General features: G+C 40.8%; 1 protein-coding gene across 4 annotated transcripts in view; it reads left to right on the forward strand.

Annotated features, from left to right (window-relative positions):
- Nucleotides 1-19,685, forward strand: part of TEC (tec protein tyrosine kinase) — a 123,278-nt gene that overhangs the window by 55,134 nt on the left and 48,459 nt on the right. The window contains exon 3 of one of the 4 annotated variants that reach the window (XM_070262491.1): nt 14,589-14,714. The exons of the other annotated variants lie outside the window; for them this stretch is intronic. Coding sequence (XP_070118592.1) covers nt 14,694-14,714 — 21 coding nt within the window. The 5' untranslated portion in view covers nt 14,589-14,693. The remainder of the gene's footprint in view (nt 1-14,588; nt 14,715-19,685) is intronic. 4 annotated transcript variants of the gene reach the window in all.

Genomic DNA, 19,685 nt, shown 5'->3' on the forward strand with positions numbered 1-19,685 from the left:
TGGGGGGGGGGTAAGGAAGATTGGCGCTGAGCTAACATCTGTTGCCAATCTTCCTCCTTTTTGCTTGAGGAAGATTGTCCCTGAGCTCACATCTTTCCCAGTCTTCCTCTATTTTGTATGTGGGCTGCCACCACAGCGTGGTTTGACGAGCAGGGTGTAAGTCTGTGCCTGGGATCCGAACCCACGAACCCCAGGCCGCTAAAGTGGAGCGTGCGAACTTAACCCCTATGTCACTGGGCCAGTCCTAAAATATGTATCTTGAATCAAACCCACTATCCATATATACTTTGTAAATACTTGTTTATACTTTGTGGCTTGTCTTTTAACTTTCTTAATGATATCTTTTCTCTTATTGTGGTAAAATACACGTAATATAAAATTTACTGTTGTAACCATTTTAAAGTGTATTGTTCGGTGGCATTAAGTACATTCATAATATTGTGCAGCAATCACCACTGTCCAGTTCCAGAACTTTTTCATCACTCCCAACAGAAACCTCAATGATGTTCCATGTGCTTTTAAGAAGAATATGTATTCTGTTGCTTTTGGATGGAATTTCTGTATATATCTGTTAAGTCCATCTTGTCTTATGTGTCATTTAAGGCTGATGTTTCCTTACTGATTTTCTGTCTGGATGATCTATCCATTGATGTAAAGGCGGTATTAAAGTCCCTTACTACGAGTGTATTGCTAGTTCTTCTGTTAATATTTGCTTTATATATTTAGGTGCTCCTATTGGGTGCATAAATACTTATAAATGTTATATCCTCTTGTTGGATTGACCCCTTTCTCATTATGTAACACTTGTCTTTGTCTCTTACTACAGTCTTTGTTTTAAAGTCCATTTTGTCTGATATAACTGTAGCTACCCCAGCTTTCTTTTGGTTTCCGTTTATGTGGAATATTTTTTTCTGTCTCTTCACTTTTAGTCTGTGTTTGTCCTTACATCTAAAGTGAGTCTCTTATAGGCAGCATATAGATGAGTCTTGTTTTTTTATTCATTCGGCCACTCTATGTTTTTTGATTGGAGAATTTAGTCCATTTACATTTAAAGTAATTATTGATACTTACTGCCATTTGTTAATTGTTTTCTGGCTGTTTCTGTAATTCCTGTCTACTCTACTCCTTTCTTCCTTTCTTGCTCTCCTCCTTTGTGATTTGATGACTTTCTTTAGTGGTATGCTTATATTACTTTATCTTTTATGTATTTACCATAGATTTTTGCTTTGTGGTTATCATGAGGCATACAGCTAACAACTTAAATCTATAGCAGTCTAATTTAAGTCGATAACTTAAGTTTGATAACATTATAAAGCTGAAGATTTTTGCTGCCCCCCATGCTTAATGTTTTTTTATGTCACTTTTTGCATCTTTTTATCTTGTGTATCCCTTAACTAATAATTTTAATTATTGTTATTTTTGCTACTTTTGTCTTTTAATCTTCATACTAGCTTTATAAGTGATTAATCCACTATCTTTGCTATATGTTTACTTTTATAGAGATTTATTCTTTCATATGTTTTCTTGTTGCTAATTGGCAACCTTTCTTTTCAGCTTAAAGAAGTCCCTTTAACATTTCTTGTAAGGCCAGTTTAGTGGTGATGAACTTCTTTAGCTTTTGCCTGTCTGGAAAACTCTTCATCGCTTCTTCAATTCTGAATGATAGTTTTGCTAAGTAGAATATTCTTGGCTGGAAGTTTTTTCTTTCAGCACTTTGAATATATCCTGCCACTCCCTTCTGGCCTGTGAAGTTTCTGCTGAAAAATCTGCTGATAGTCTCATGGGGGTTCCCTTGTATGTAACAAGTTATTTTTCTCTTGCTGCTTTTAAGATTTTTTTCTTTGTCTTCAACTTTTGACATTTTAATTATAATGTATCTTGGTGGAGGTCTTTTTCATTCATCTTATTTGGTCCTCTCTGAGTTTACTGGATCTGGATGTCTGTTTCCTTCTCCAGGTTATGGAAGTGTCAGTTATTGTTTCTTCAAGCAAGGTTTCTGCCCCTTTCTCTCTTTTTTCTGCTTCTGGGAGCCCTATAATGTGAATGTTAGTTCATTTGATATTGTCCCATAATTCCTTCAAGCTATCTTTACTTTTTTTCATTCTGTTTTCTTTCCGCTGCTCTAATTATGTGAGTTCTACTGCCTTGTCTTCGAGTTCACTGATCCTTTCTTCTGCTTCATCTAGTCTGTTTTTGAACTTCTCTAGAGTATTCTTTTAGTTCAGTTGTTGTATTCCTCACCTCTGTGACTTCTGTTTGGTATTTTCTTATATCTTCCGTCTCTTTGTTGAAGTTCTCATGGCGTGCTTCCATTCTTCTCCCCAGTTTGGTGAGCATCTTTATGACCATTACTTTGAACTCTTTATCAGGTAAATTACTTGTCTCCATTTCATTAAAGTTTTTTCTTTTTTGAGGTTTTATCTTGTTCATTCATTTGTAACATATTCTCTGTTTCTTCATTTTTCTTGATTCTCTCTGATGGTTTCTATGCAGTAGATGAAATAACCACCTCTCCCAGTCTTGAAGGAGAGGCCTTGTGTTAGAGGTACTTGTCATTCAATCTTGCCCCAGCTCCTGGTTGTCTCTTAAACTTTGTGCTTGTCCAAGTAGCCTGTTACATTTTTAATAGCTCGCAGTAGTTGAGGATGTTCCAGGACCTGTCCGTGTCCCAAAAGGGAGGATGTCAGCACCTAGATTCACTCTGATTGGAAGCCAAACCCACAGGCAGCAGCTTTAAAAAGTATGTAAATGTATATAGTCGTATGGGACTGCAAGTATAAGCCCTGTTAGCTACCAGAGCCAAGCAATCTGGAGGTGTCCTTGGATGGCAGTCACAAAACTCTAGGCCCCAGATGAACGTATAAGGTATTTTCTGGGATAAGCTCTTTTCTGGGATAGATCATATGTTAGGCCACAAAACAACCTTTCATAAATTTATGAGGATTTAAATCATATCAAGCATCTTTTCCTATTATAGTGGTATGAAACTAGAAATCAGTTACATGAAGAGAACTGGAAAATTCACAAATATATGGAGATTAAACAGCATGCTACTGAACAACAAATGGTTCAAAGAAAAAATAAAAAGAGAAAAAAATACCTAGGAGGAAAAATACCTTGAGACAAACAAAATGGAAATATAATATACCAAATTTTGTGGGGTACAGCAAAAGCAGTTCTAAGAGAGAAGTGCATAGCAATAAATGCCTGTCTGAAGAAACAATAAAAGTCTGAAATAAACAACCTAGCTTTATACCTCAAGGAACTAGAAAAAGAACAAATGAGCCCAAAGTTAGTAGAAGAAAGGAAATAAAAGTGATTAGAGCAGAAATAAAGGAAATAGAGACTAAGAAGACAATAGAAAAGATCAATGAAATTAAGAGCTGATTTTTGAGAACATAATTAATAATTGATGAAACCTTTAGCTAGACTTACCAAGAAAACAAGAAAGAGGACTCAAATAAAATCAGAAATAAAAGAAGAGATGTTAAAACTGATACCACAGAAATACAAGGATCCAAGAGACTACTATGAACAATTATATGCCAACAAATTGGACAACCTAGAAGAAATGGATACATTTCTAGAAACATACAGCCTACCAAGACTGAATCATGAAAAAATACAACATATGACCAGACTGATTACTAGTAAGGAGATTGAATCATTAACCAAAAACCTCCCAACAAGCAAAAGTGCAGAACCAGATGGCTTGACTGGGGAATTCTACCAAACATTCAAACAAGAATTAGTACTAATCCTTCTCAAATGATTCTAAAAAAAGAAGAGGAAAGAACTCTTCCAAACTCATTTTATGAAACAAGCATTACCCTGATACCAAAACCAAAGATGCCAAAAGAAAAGAAAATTACAGGCCATCAGGGATTGATGAACATAGATGCAAAAATTCTCAACAAAATATTAGCAAATTGGATTCAACAATACATTAAAAAATCATCTGCCATGATCAAGTGGGATTTATTCCAGGGACGGATCAACATCTGCAAATCAGTCAGTGTGATACACCGTCTTAACAAAATGAAGGATAAAAATTGTATGATCATATTAATAGATGCAGAAAAAAATATTTGACAAAATTCAGCATCCTTTTATGGTAAAAACTCTCAACGAAGTGGGTATAAAGGGAATGTACCTCAACATAATAAAGACCATATGTGACAAGCCCACAGCTAACATCATGCTCAATGGTAAAAACTGAAAGCTTTTCCTTTAAGATCAGGAACAAGATAAGGATGTCCATTCTTGCCACTGGTATTCAACATAGTATTGGAAGTCCTAGCCAGAGCAATTAGGCAAGAAAAAGAAGTAAAGGGCATCCAAATTGGAAAGGAAGAAGTAAAACTGTCACTATTTGCAAAGAACATGATATTATATATAGAAAACCCTAAAGACCCTATCAAAAAACTGTTAGAAGTAATAAACTCAGTAAAGTTACAGGATACAAAATTAGTACACAAAGATCTGTTGTGTTTGTATGCATTAATAATGCACTATCAGAAAGAGAAATTAAGAAAACAATCCTATTTACAATTGCGTCAAAAAGAGTAAAATATCTAGAAGTAAATTTAACCAAGGAAGTGGAAGCCCTGTTTACTGAAAACTACAGGACATTAATGAAAGAAATGAAAGCAGACACAAAGAAATGGAAAGATATTCTGTGCTCTCAGATTGGAAGAATTAATATTGTTAAAACGTCCATACTATCCAAAACAATTTACAGATTCAGTGTAATCTCTATCAAAATTCCAATGGTACTCTTCACAGAACTAGAACAAACAGTCCTAAAATTTGAATGGAACCATGAAAGAACCCGAATAGCCAAAGCATTCTTGAGAAAGAAGAACAAAGCTGGAGGCATCATGCTTCCTGATTTCAAACTATATTACAAAGCTATAGTAATTAAAACAGTGTGGTACTGACATAAAAACAGACACATAGATCAATGGAACAGAATAGAGAGCCCAGACATAAACCTACGCATGTAGTGGTTGATTAATTTATGACAAAGCCAAGAATATACAATGGGGCAAGGACATTCTCTTCAGTAAATGGGGTTGGTTAAACTAGACAGCCACACGCAAAAGAATGAAACTGGACCACTGTCTTACACCATACTTAAAAATTAACTCAAAATGGATTAAAAACTTGAATGTGAGACCTGAAAACATAACACCTCTAGAAGAAAACATAGGCAGTAAGCTCCTTGACATGGGTCTTGGTGATGACTTTTTGAATCTGACACCCAAAGTAAAGATAGTAAAAGCAAAAATAAACAAGTGGGACTCCATCAAACTAAAAATCTTGTGCACAGCCAAGGAAACCATCAACAAAACGAAAAGGCAACAAACTGAGTGTGAGAAAACATTTGTACATCATATATCTGATAAGGAGTTAATATCAAAAATATGTAAAGAATGCATTCAACTCAACAGCCCAAAACCAAACAGTCCAATTAAAAAAGGTGGGGCAGTCCCCATGGCTGAGTGGTTAGGTTTGCACGCTCTGCTTCGGCGGTTCTGGGGTTCGCTGGTTCGGGTCCTGGGTGTGGACCTGGCACCGCTTGTCAAGCCATGCTGAGGCGCTGTCCCACATAGAACTAGAAGAACCTGCAACTAGGATATACAGCTATGTACTGGGGGTCTTTGGGGAGAAAAAAAATGGGCAGAAGATCCCAGTAGACATTTTTCCAAAGAAGACATACACATGGCCAACAGGTACATGAAAAGCTGCTCAACATCGCTAATCATCAGGGAAATGCAAATCAAAACCACAATAAGATATCACTTCTTACCTGTTAGAATGGCTTTTATTAAAAAAACAAGAAATAACACGTATTGGCAAGGATGTGGCAAAAAGGGAACCCTTGTATGCTGCTGGTGGGAATGTAAATTGATGCCACTATTATGGAAAACTGTATAGCAGTTTATCAAAAAATTAGAAATAGAACTACTATATAATCCAGCAGTTTCTTTTTTTTTAAGATTTTATTTTTTTTCCTTTTTCTCCCCAAAGTCCCCTAGTAGATAGTTGTATATTTTTAATTGTGAGTCCTAGTTGTGGCATGTGGGATGCCGCCTCAGCATGGCCTGATGAGTGGTGCCATGTCCGGGCCCAGGATCCGAACCGGGGAAAACCTGGGCCGCCGAAGCAGAGCACGCAAACTTAACCATTTTGCCACGGGGCCGGCCCCTAATCCAGCAGTTTTACTTCTGGGTTTTTATCTGAAGGAAACAAAAATACTAACTCAAAAAGATATATGCACCCCTGTGTTCATTGCAGTGTTATTTACAATAGCCAAGATATGGAAACAACCTGTGAGTCCATCAATGGATGAATGGATAGAGAATTGTGGAATATGTATATGGAATGGAATATTATTCAGCTGTAAAAAGGAATAAAATCTTGCCGTTTTTGACAACATGGATGATCCTGAGGGCATTATGCTAAAGTGAAATGTCAGTCAGAGAAAGACAAATACCATGTGATCTCTTTTATATGTGGAATCTTAAAAAAATAAATAAACCAAGCTTATAGATGTGGAGAACAGATTGGTGGTCGCCAGAGGTGGGGGTTGGGGAGGGGTGGGAGAAATGGGTGAAGGGGGTATTAGATATTCAAAAAAGTAAAAAATAAATTTAAAAAGTGATAGGGGCAAAGAAAAAAGAAATCACGATAAAACTTAGAATTCATAGTTTCCTTTATTTTACATAAAGAAATTCATTAAAGTGTCTTTTGAAAGGAAAAGTGAGCTGCTTTTCCATACATTCTGAGGTAATCGGTTGATTCCTAAATTGCAATAAAATTTTCTCAGCACTAAGAGTCACAAATACTACACAAAAGAAACCTAAATGAAGCTTACTTAGCATGTCAACATGTAGCTTTCATTTCCTCCATAGGGACACTGGCACACCACTAGAAATATTTTTTGTTTTATTTTTATTTAGAAAGAAGTTTAATTAGATTCTATGCTAATAATAGTTTGTAGTCCATGAATTTAAATTACTAACCTCCACATTTAACATCCTGTGCTTGTACCTCTATCTTTTGATAGTTTCTAAGACTATCAAATATAAGAATGGGACATCTAGGGGCTGGCCCCGTGGCCGAGTGGTTAAGTTCGCGTGCTCCGCTGCAGGCGGCCCAGTGTTTCGTCGGTTCGAATCCTGGGTGCGGACATGGCATTGCTCATCAAACCACGCTGAGGCAGCGTCCCACATGCCACAACTAGAAGGACCCACAGTGAAGAATATGCAACTATGTACCAGGGGGCTTTGGGGAGAAAAAGGAAAAAATAAAATCTTTAAAAAAAAAAAAGAATGGGACATCTAGTGCTTGTTTGTTCTGTGGGACCAGAGAGTCACATAATTACTCTGAACTTCAATAATCTTGTGCATAAAAAGGGGAGAATAGCATCTTCCTCACCTATTTCACACAGTTGTGAAAATCTAATTAAAAAATCGTAATGAAAACACATTTTGCATTTAAAAAAATTAATCATTATCACTTAATGCTGATTTGATTGCCATTATCTATAAATCATCTGAAAAGTCAGAAAATATTAGATCATATAAATCCAGGTGGCACAAAATTATATTATTAACACCTGAAAAACTACATCTAGCTTTGGTCATTCCTCAAGCCAAAAAATAAAGCAGCTGGAAACTATCAAGAAGGGTCACTGAAGCGTTCAAAGGGAAGGGCTGCCAGTGTAAAGGAATAGACTAAACGTCATAGAGTCCTAAGGGCTGGTACGAGGAAAACCAAGAAAGGAAAGCAATGGATCTTTAGGGAAAAAGAGAAAAGAAACCTCATACTCATTAAGTAGTCAGTCCCTGTTCCCGCTTCCTCCCAATCACTCATCTGCGTCCTGTTTCTATGGATTTGCCTGTTCGGAATATTTCATATAAAGAGAATCATACAATATGTTACTTTTTGTGTCAGGCTTCTTTCACTTCACGTAATGTTTTCAAGGTTCATTCATGTTGTAGCATGTGTCAGTACCTCATTCCTTTTTATAACTAAATAATATTCCATTATATAGATACAAAAATCTATGTCTTCCAGACTAAGACAGACTAGGAAGGAGACCTGGCCACCTACTTCTGAAAAAATTGGCCTATAAATAGCTGCAGAGCACTGTCTGATACGGCACCTGAAGGTGAGAAGACGGTGCGAAAAGACTGGGCAGGGCTCTGCTCTGCTGCAAGCAGCGTTGCTAGGAGTCGGAATCGACTTGACAGCGCTTACAACAAATGTGGTATACTACATTTTGTTTATTCACTCATCCGTTGATGGATATTTGGGTGGTTTCCACTTTTTGGCTATTGTGAATAGAGTTGCCATGAATATTCATATACAAGTTTATGTGTGGACATATGTTTTCGTTTCTCTTGCTGGGTCATTGAGTAACTATGTTTAACATTTTCAGGAACTGCTAGACTGTTTCCAAAGGGGCTGAGACTAGCCATCCTAGCTGGTGTGAAGTGGTATCTCATTGTGGTTTTGCTTAGCATTTCCCTTATGACCAATAATGTTGAGCATCTTTTCATGTAGCCTGTTTCTTTGTAAAATGCATATATGATAGCTGTCTTTGGTTAGGCAATAAAACCTGTCTGGCAGGAGCTTCATCTTTGTTTGATTTTTTTATCGTGGGAACTTATGATGGTGTGCTAGCAAATGTTTAGTACGTGCGAGTCGCGAAGAAGCTCTGATTTTTAGCATTTGCCAATTTCCATGGTGTAAGTACTCTCACCATGGCAGATTGCTGGCCACCAAGATGACATTGAGAGTGGAGCAGGGAAATGATGCTCACAATAGGCTTACATGAACTGGCACGAGCTGACCAACACATCAGTGGAAAGGAGGCAGGGGTGAAGTGAGCCTCATTAGGGCTGCCTGGTATTGTGCAGGCTGGGCACTGCACAACCGTAGGGGTGCCATTCGCATGTTAGTCTAAAGGGAAAAGGATATAATATCTATTGAGTGTCTACCACATATTTAATCTTCACCACAACATTCTGAGGCAGGTTTTACTGACTTACTTTCAGAGAAATCCAAGGCTTAGGGAACTTATTCAGTGATTCACAGTTAATAAATGTCAAAGTTGGGATTTTAATAAGGTCTTTCTTACTCGGAAGCTCATTCCAGTTTACCAACTGTTTAGGAGGGATGAAGGGCTCTCCAAGACCACCTCCAGGTTCAGTTAATTGCTGGGGGTACTCACAGGACTCAGCATGTTGTTATAATTATGACTATCATCTATTACAGCAAAAGGATACAAAGCAAAATCAGCAAAGGGAAAAGGCACATGGGGCGAAGTCTGGAGGAAACCAGGCACAAGCTTGCAAGAGTCCTTTCTTAGTGAAGTTACATAGGACGTGCTTAAAACAACTCCAGCAATGAGTTGTGGCAGCACCTGTGAAATATTGCCTATTGGGAAGCTCGTTAGCCTGGGCTGATGGTCTGGTGGTTATGATTTGGTGCTTTCACTGCACTGGGTTCATTTCCCAGTCAGGGAACCACACTACCTGTCTGTCAGTGGTCATCCTGTTGTGGTTGCGTGTTGCTGAAAGTTAAACCGCCGGTATTTCAAATACCAGCCGGGTCACCCGTGGTGGACAGGTTTGAGCAGAGCTTCCAGACTAAGACAGACTAGGGAGAAGGACCTGCACACCCACTTGTGAAAAAATTGACCATGAAAACCCTATGAGTAGCAGCAGATCATTGTCTGTTATAGCACTGGAAGATGAGAGGATGATGCAAAAGACCAGGCAGGGTTCTGCTCCGCTCTACACAGGGTTGCTAGGAGTCCAGATCAACTCAACAGCACTAACAACCAAAAATGGGAAGTTCATAGAGACTCAGTGCCCACCGTTTTTTATTGGGGACTCGTTGGCTATATATTCACCTCCTGCCTTGCATGTACCCAAATTCCAGGCTCCAGAAGGAATGCAGGTGTTCAGCATAAACCGTATTGTTTGTACAAACAGTTTAGGCACAATGAGCTATTCATACCAGTGCTGGGTATGGTGGGAACTTCCCAAAGTCCGAGTTCCCAGATGCCAGCCAAGGGCCAATGGAAGAGAGGCAAATAGGCCTTTCTTTTCTTTTCTTTTCTTTTTTGTGTGAGGAAGGTTGTCCCTGAGCTAACTTCTGTGCCAGTCTTCCTCTATTTTATGTGGGACACCACCACTATGTGGCCTGACAAGCGGTGCTAGGTCCGCGCCCAGGATCCCAGCCTGCGAACCCCAGACTGCTGAAGTGGAGCGCACGAACTTAACCACTACACCACTGGGCCAGCCCCACAAGTAGGCGTTTCTGAGAAGAGCAGTCTTGAGCCTGCTGGGTTAACTGTTTTCTGCACACTCACCAAAGGCAAAAATAGGAAAGAAAATTGAGAATGGGCAGAGATCATGTCTGCTTATCCTCATATCTCCCTTCCCCTCCCAGTGCCTGCAGAGAGCTTGATACATGGTGGGTTGCTAATAATGGCTCCCTGAGTTGTGCGGATGCTTGCTGATCCTCAGCTCCTGTGCGTGTCTGTGCCGCTTCTAAAGCCTCTTTGCTAGAAAGGTTCTCTGGGTTAACCCGGAACCTCCAGATCATGGTGCATTATAACTACTTAGCCCAGGCGTCTCTCCGTGTAGCTTTGCAACCCCGGCTCTGAATTCTTAGTGTCTTTTCTCTCTTGAAAAGCCTTCATTTGAAACACTGACGTCTGCTATTTGTGTCTCCAGTGGAAATATTGGTTCTTTTGTTCCAGTGCCCCAGACACACTGCCTCAGACTCACTTTTACCTTGGTGAGCTTTGACTGAAAGAGGAACAGCTTCCTCCACCTGGCCTCCTCCGTGTCTGGGTCACATGTTGGGGTCACACCTTCCTTTGTTCTCGTGGGCAGAGGCTGACCGTGTCTGCGCTGCATCGAGTTGTCACAGCACATTCAAGGGGCCTCTGCCGTAGAAAACAGTTCTGGGAACGAGCCGACCAGGCTACCACGAACTGACTAAAACCGGGTTCTTTTTATTCTGAGTTACCAGACAGACCACTTAAAGAAAAGAAAAACAATGTACCTTCTCTTTCGCCAGTTCTCTCAGTTCTCTTGGGAAGTAGAAATTATTTTCCTGCTTATGGCTTTGCATAATTATTTTTCTACCAATTACTTTCATGTAATGGCTGGAAATGTTCTTTTTCAGAGTCAAGAAAAGCAAATTTTCTGACTCAGATAAGTATTGTTGGTTCTGATGTCAGATGGCCAGTGTTCAAATCCCAGGCTTTGTCACTCACTAGCTTATATGATGCTGGACAAGTGAACTTAACCACTTTGTGCCTCAGTTTACTCATCTGTGGAACGGGGACAGTAAATAGTTACTGCCTTGTAGGGTTGTTGTGGGAATAAGTTGAGATAATGCATCTAAAACATGCACTAAATGAATTTAAAGCAACATCTGCCATATAGGGAGCCTTGAAGAAACGTTAGTAATATTGCCGTTATTGTTAATCCTTGGTATAGAAAACTCTGCTCTTTCTTTTTGACTGCTCATGCTGATTTGATTAAATAAAAATCCTTACCCTCTACCTTGCACTCCTTTAAAAGTTTATTTAATTGACAATGGAAAATTTAAGATAATTGTTTGAAAGAAGTTCCAGTGTGTTGATGAAAGCCTGTCCACCTTAAAATAAGCCACCATGTGCCTGCGGCTCCACCTGTGACTCTCTCTGACTTTGTGAGCTGAGAAGCCGCTGACTGGGCTGTTGGTTTCCTGGGGTGAGGGGGGGATGATTTCTCCTCCCCCTCCGCTGGAATGTAGGCCCCTAAAGTCTCCCCCAAGTCTCAGAGCCTCCTCCCACCGTGCCAGACTCTCAGAACATTCTGCCTGCCCTGTTCCCCGTTCCTCTCTCCTCTTTCTTCCTCCTCCTCCTGCCATCTGTGTCTCTTAGATCCTGCCTCCTTGTTCTTCCAGCACCAGCTGGCAGCAATCTCCCTGCCTCTTGGATGGCCTCTTGGATGGCCCCTAGTCCTTCTTGTTCACGTATTTATCTCCTAATGTGAACTCCATGGTTTCCCGGCTTCCTTTCTGGTGCTCCTTCTGGTCTCCCTCAAGAAACGGGGTTTCCATAGATAAGGAGAACAGATTAGTGGTTACCAGAGAAGAAGGGAATGGGGAGAGGGTGCAGGGGAGATAAGGGGCACATATGGGTGGTGATGGATAAAAACTACACTATTCATGGTGACCATGATGCAGTCTATACAGAATCTGAAATATAATAATGTACACTTGAAATTTATACAGTGTTATAAGTCAATATGACCTCAGTAAAATAAAATAAAATAAAGAATTGGTGTTTCTCAACGTTCTGTTGTAGAGCCTCTTTTCTCACTCTGCACTCGCCTTAGGAGGCATCCATTCCGATGGCTTTGGGTTAGCATCTATGTGCTGATGACTTTCCAATCTTTATTTCCCAGCCTGCTATCTGTTCTGAGATCTGGGTTTCTAGAGGCATCTCAAATTCGAAATGTCTGAAAAGAAACTCAAAATGTCTCTACTATCTGTAGCTCAGTAATTGTACCACGGTCTACCCAGTTGCTTGTGCCAGAAACTTGGGAGTTGGTCTAAACTTACCCCTCTCCTCTCTCACATCTGGACTCTCAATAGATCTTGTTGATTCTGCCTTCTAAATATATCTCAGTCCTGCCACTTTTCTCTGTCTCAACCACCAAGCCACCTGTGCCTCTTTCTGGGTGGATTTAATAGCCTCTGTATCAGTTAGGGTTGAGTTGGGTTGTGTATCATAGAAAACTCCTAATTGATAGTAGCTTAAACAAAATAAGATTATTTTTTCTCCTTTCATGAGGCAAAAAAAAGGCTGGAGTCAGGCTGATCTGAACTAGTATGGTGGATCCAACTCAGGGATCCTGGATCCTGGATCCTGTCTTTCCCTTCCATCATGCTAGCTTTTATCTTTTATATTGGCCCAAGATGGCTGCTGGAGCTCCAGCCATCTTGTCTGAATTGCAGGCTGGAAGAAGGAAGAAAGACAGAAAAGCAAGAAAGGACATCTCCCACCTGGGTCGCTCTAGTCAACAGCCTTCCCTTATGTTCCACATGAGGTTTCTGCCTAGATCTCATTGACTAGAACTTAGTGCATGGCCATACTTAGCTGCAAAGGTATTGAGAAATTGACTCTTATTCTAAGTATCAATGTACCCAACTAAAAGTCAGAGTTCCGTTACTGATGAGGAGTGGATATTGTGGGTAGACAACTATGGATCTCTGTCACATCTGAATAGGCTTCTCTTTCCACTCTTGTCCTCTCCTGTCTGTTGCACACAATGGCCACAGTGATCTTTTAAAAACATCAATATGATCATGTCCCTCCCCTGCTTAAAACCCTTCAAGAGCTTCCCATTATCCCCAGTTTAGATCTCAAGAGTCCTCAACATAGCCTGTGGTCCAGCAGCCTGCCCACCTGTTTGCATTGATTTGCACTGCCTTCTCTTCCTCGCTTCCACCCTTCCAGCTCACCAGTCTTTCTGTTCTTTGAAGGCCGCCAGCTCCTTTCCACCTTGGAGCATGTACTTTAGCTATATCCTCTGTCTGGAATCCCTGTCTCCCCTCGCTTGACCGGCATGCTTCTCCTCCTTCAGGTTTCAGGTTGTCCCTCAGTACAGCCTCTCTGATCTTCCAGGATACATTAGTTTTCCCTGTATCATAGCATCTTATGCTTTTACTTTGTGCCACCTATCTCTGTTTAATAAATTGTTTGTACAATTATTTTTTCAGTCTCTCTCTCCCTCCCTCATCTGTAAGCTTCACAAGTTGAAGGCAGTGCTTAGCACAGCACTTGACCTGTGGGAAATAATAGATGGTTGTTGAATGATTGAGCAGGCTCCAGGTTCAAGGATGGATAGGATGGATTTATTTTGAATCATGTTCAAGAGATGTAAATGAAAGACGTAAGGAGTGATGTCTTGCTAGGTAGTCAGAGATACAGTCAGGCACATATGAGAAGTTGGGATTAGAGAAGTAAATTTGAAATCACCAGATCTTGTCCATTTAGTGCTGTTTATCCTAAAAGGAAGGGGCATGCAGTGGGCTTTGGAGCCAGACAGACCTGCCCTGAATCCTGGATCTGTCGTCTACCAGCTGCGACATTGGGCAGTTGATAGAACTCTCTGAGCCTCAGTTTCTTTCTCTGTAAGTGGAGAAAATACCTACCCAGTAAGGCCATTTGTATGCAGAAAGAATATTACAAACTCTTCTGTCTGTTGGTTCAAAAAACACTTTAAGAAGGGAGATTTTTCTACTTTAAAGACAGAGACTGTTCTTTTTATCATTTCCTGGTCATCCTGAATACACATCCTTTTGCCCAGTGAAAATCGAGAGGGTCTCCTGGGCTTGGGAACAGAAGGGTTTTGGAGCATTCTGTAGGCTTTTATTTATTTTTTAATTTACCAAATACTCTGTAGTGCTACCCTGTGTTATGCATGGTCTATGTGCTTTGTAAGTATTAACTTTAATCTTCTTAACTTTATAAGGTAGGTGTGGTTATCATTCCCATTTTACAGATACGGAAACCAGAGGCCAGAGAGGTTGAGTCCCTCGCCTGAGGTTATCCTGCGTGGCAGCGCCAGGAAGCCAGCCTGCGCTGTGTGATTCTCGACCTCTGAACCATGACACTGCACTGCTTCTGGGTAATTTCGTGATACTTTTTGGCTGGCTAAATTGTGTATTTACATAAGGATCAGACTTATATTAATCTTTATGTTCACCAGAACATGCATTAGCCCTCAAGAAAGCCTAACAAACTGGTAAAAGTGTATCTTTGTCATATCACTGTTATACTTTGAAGGAAGAGAAATTTTTGACGAAAGGTGCTCTCTGCTATCGTGTTTTAAGGCTGTGAATTTCCAGAGATCAACTGTTTCTAACGTAAAAAGGAAGTGCTAATATATCGCTTGCTGATTCAGTATTGGTTTCATACTGTAAGACAGCTAAAATAACAGCCTTAAAGGGTAAAAATAGGACGGTCATATGAAGCATCAACTGTCCTTTTTAAAAAAAGAATTGCAAGACCCATGAAGTAAAGGTTAATCTCTTTTTTGGCCGAAATGTGTGGCTATTGGTAGACACTGGTCATTTCTATTATGTCCTATCGTAATTTTAGGGAACTGGTTATTTGTCGTGGCCCAGGGAAGAATCTCATTTATGCCATTTTATTTAATAAGACACAGTCACATTTGACCTCACTTCTCAGATCTTTCTTGGAGTCTGGAAGGTGGGTGTGAGGGATTTTCCTTAAACAGAGCTAGTGGCTTTTGCTTTTATTTTCCCTAAGGGCTAATACTATTTGAGAAATCATACTAATAGCTAAATTTATCAAGCACTTAGCGTTTGTCAGCTTTGTTCTGAGAGCTTAACGGGAATTCACTCTCTTAATTCTTACGACAGACTTATGAAGCTGTGCTGCTATTATTCATCCCGTTGTGTAGCTAAAGAAACTGAAGCACAGAGAGGTTAAATAACTTGTCCAAGGAGACACAGCAAGCAAGCAGCAGTAAGCTCTTGTTAGAGTCCAGCTGGGTCTTAGTCTAATGAGATATAAGATATGTAAAGCAAAATAAAGTGGTTTGTCCTTTTATTTTTATTTTTCAAAAGCTACCCATTTTTTCTTCCTCCAAAGAAGGAGGGCCTGGGCCCTTGCATGCCAAAATATAATCATTTAAGGCCATGGTTCCTCATTGCCTTGAAGAGTAGGTGCAACCCCTTAGCACTACATGCAGAGCCCTTCGTAATCTCGTCCTTCCTCCCTCCCGTTCTCCTCTCCTGCCTCTTCCATCTGTTCATCTGAATGCCTCTCTACATGCCGGCTCGCTGACATGCTTGCAGTCCCCAGACTTGCCGTGCTTTTTGTCTCTGCCGCCCTTTGCTTGTGATGTTTTCTTTTGTCGATGAAAATAATCCACAACCAATCTATAAATGAAAATTTGGGTGAGTTTATTCTGAGCTTAAATCTTAGGATTATAACCCGGGAGAGTCTTTCCACAAAGGAACAGAGCACTCCAAAGAAGTGAGGGTACACAGGGTGGTTATATACCCTCAAAGAGGGTGTTTCACATATGATTGAAATGTCCCTCCCGCAATAGTCACAAGATTGCCCTGTCTGCACAGCACTTGATGGACACAGCAGGTAGTGGGTCTGCTATCTTGGTGGGCGTAGCAGGAGGCAAGTCTATTGTCTCAGGCTGGGTGGTCACAGGTGTCGCAGCAATCGGTTTCTAGCCTAAGGAAAGATACTTAATCCTTAAGGAGATGCCAACGTTGGGAGGGGGAGGGAAGTTGCACCTTTATCTCAAGGCCCTTTTGCTCTTACCATAGGGAATCTCTAAAGCAGATATACAATGCATGCTCAACGGCCACGGTCAGGCCCTTTTGGAAAGACAAGGTCAGGCCAAATTAGGTTTACACCAAATGGCTTCCTCATATATTCCAATATATCCTATTACTTGCCATTTTTATTTGTCACTTTGTAATACTCTTTTCCCTGTGCTTTGCTGGGAAATCCCTCATTCGTGATTCAAGGCTCAGCTCAGAGGCACCTCCTTGGTGTAGCCTTCTTTGACTCTTCTGGAAGAAATAACCTCCTCTTCCTTTGTGTCTCACTGGATTCTGTTCAATAAAGAACTTTCCATCCTACCTTATGGGTAATCACCTCTTCCCAGTCAGTTGCAAATTCCTGAGGACAAGAGCAGATGCTCCATACATTGTGACTGAAGAGCTGAGTAGGAGAGATAAGAGAAAGGTGTGAGGGCATTTGAGTTAACTGCTGATGTCGTTTACTATCCTGTCTGTGGGGTGTAAGGCTTTTTAATTTGGGGGCATGAACTATTCAGTGTGACCTGCGCCCTTTCCTAAGTAGGAATGGAAAGTTTACAAATTCTGAAGTTCACAATCATGATATCCACGAAACATGCCACAGTGAAACGACTATTAATTCGGCAACTGAGATAGTGTATGATTTAAAATAATTGCTATTATTCTGGGTTAACTGTCTGACGTTTTAATTTGGCTAAGTTAAATTTAATTCAGATTCCAGCATTTTCCTGGCTTGTCCACACCAAATCTCGATTGAGTTCTGACTGTGCTGGGTACTGATGGTGAGTCGTTCCGTCCACTATGGGCGTCAGCTGTCCAACAGGAGTCTTGCAAGTAACAACTGCATTTATGATTTGTAGAAGTTAGAAAAAAGGCTGCTTCTGATTCCGAATGTGAAGTGTGTGACTAGGACCAAATACCCTAAATGTACTAAATTGAGCCATCTGAAATTATCAATATTTGATCATCTTTGATTTACGAAAATGGCAATTTGTTATAGTTTGACCTAATATTACCTTAGAGAATTGAGGAGAAAGGCGACTTCTCTTTCTGAATCCACTTAAAAGCCCGTGCTTGGTAGTATGGAGGTTTCAGATATACTCACTGGAGTTACCACAGTAACTTCTACAAGTTCCTCGAAAGTCTTCCGAGGCTGGTTGCTGTCAAGGTGGTGTGACGTGGTACCTCTGCACCCCAGGAAGGGAGGTGACGGGGTAAGGAATAGAAAATCAAACAAATAATGCCCCCATCGCGGGTGCTGGTGGGCTCACAATGAGTGGCCTGGCTGTTGGGCTGTGGGGGTCTTGTATTTTGCATTGGGGGCGTCTCTTGGATTGTCCATATATTCTGCAACTTGGATTAAGTTTTCCTAGAGTATTTGAGAGTTAATTAAATACCAATAGCAAACTAAGAGGGGCTGACTAGTTTAAATATGGCCCTCGCTGTGATGGCCAATAAAGAGCAGAGCAATGTAGCCCAGAGTTCTGTGTCCTCTTCATTTGCCCGTGGTCCATTTGTTTAACCTTAGTGCCCTGTTTACCTAACTGTAAAACGCAGATGCTAAGTAGCTCATTACTTCAGCAGTGTCAGTAGTTCTGTAATGAATTACCAGGCACTTTGAGATTGATGGATGCAAGGAGCTGTGGAAACATGAGCTCCAAGAAGGATTGTGTAAATATCAGGAATTGTTGTTTCCTCTTCTGAATCCAGTGTATGTTACCACAAGGATAGCTGATGCTTCATCAGCAGCAATTAAGTAATGTGCCCATCTCTACTTTTTACCAGTTTATAATGGACCCTTTCTATATTCTCACAAAAAATTTTTGTAAGTAGATCCAACTATGACTTTCATCAGGATTTTAAAAAATGTAATGGACAGAGGTATTTTTTAGACTCTTATTATGGAAAGTTTCAGACATACTCAAGAGTAGACAGAGTTGTTCAGTGACCCCCATACACCCAGCACCCAGCCAAATAACCCTGAGTCACAATTCCCTCCCCCTCCATTACTTGTAGCAAATCCCTCACTCCCGTTATCTTGTAGAAGTCACGTCATTTCTTCCACAGATGCTTCACTGTCCACCTCCAAAAGGCAAGGAGTCCCTCCATCTTAAGTAGAACCTTACTGCTGTCAGCACACCTCAAAATATGTCAGCAGAACTTCCTTGATGTCGTCAAGCATACCCAGCCAGGGGAAGAAATTGTTTTAAAAATGATTTTATGTATAGAATGTTCTCAATTGAGAAGTTGTGCTACAAAAGTTTTCTGTCAATTGATTAATTGTAACACACAGTGAATATTCATATAGAAACCATAGTAAAAGCGGTGATTGACACCCATGAGGCCCACAGAAACTTACGGAACTGGGCAAGTCTGTATATTTCTCTGTGAATATCTTACTGGGAGGAGAATTGATGGGTAGTCATCTCCTTTACTAGAGACCTGGATCTGAGATACGCATTTTCTCTCTCTTGCCAGTGTTCTCATAGGGATTCCTTCTCCCCATGTCCACCTCCGCCCTCTCCCCCTCACTCTCACTCCACCTCCTGCCCTCTTGGCCCCCCTGGAAGAAAAAGGGAGGAACTTTTCCCAGTACAGCTGATTATCTTTATTGAAAAAAAAAAGGAGGGGATGTTGCTCTCTCAGGGGCAGCAAGCAGTATAGGGAAGCTGCCAGCATATGCAGTTTAATATTTTAAAGGTATTTAGAAAACAAACTGCGGTGTGATTTCTTTAACACTGGGGAGAACTAGAGCGATATTATAAATGGTCCAGGAGAGGCTTATTTAGAGACCAGGTTAATGCTCTGCTTTTGCAGTCCCCTAGCAAAGTTTGGTTCAATTTCAAGTCAACCATGGCTCCAGCTCATACTTTATGCCTGCATCTTTGCCCTCCATGAACATCAGATTAGCGGAGACAGTGGTCTTTCTTAGTGGAGGCACTGGTCTGGTGTGGGCAGTGTGAAAGTAAGGAGCCTCCCCACTTTTCGCCTGTCCAGAAACCCAGTCCTGCCTGTAACTCACCAGTCAGCCTCATGGGGTGAGGCTGTGGGGTGGTTGCCATAGCGGCTTACCACTCCCAGGGCTGTCACTTCTCTGGATTATCACTTCATCAATCCATTCGGCCATGGTGGGGATATTGAGGGTGGGGGTGGGAATTGTGCCCCTACTTGTGCTGTGGTTGCAGGTTCATACCACATGCAAAAGCCACAGAGTGTGCCCTTGTGCGTTTGCCTTACTGGTAGCCACTGCTACCCACCTCCTATCCCGGAAATTGCATTTTCTGTCTTGC

Source organism: Equus caballus, chromosome 3, assembly GCF_041296265.1.
Source record: "Equus caballus isolate H_3958 breed thoroughbred chromosome 3, TB-T2T, whole genome shotgun sequence".
NCBI lineage: Eukaryota > Metazoa > Chordata > Mammalia > Perissodactyla > Equidae > Equus > Equus caballus.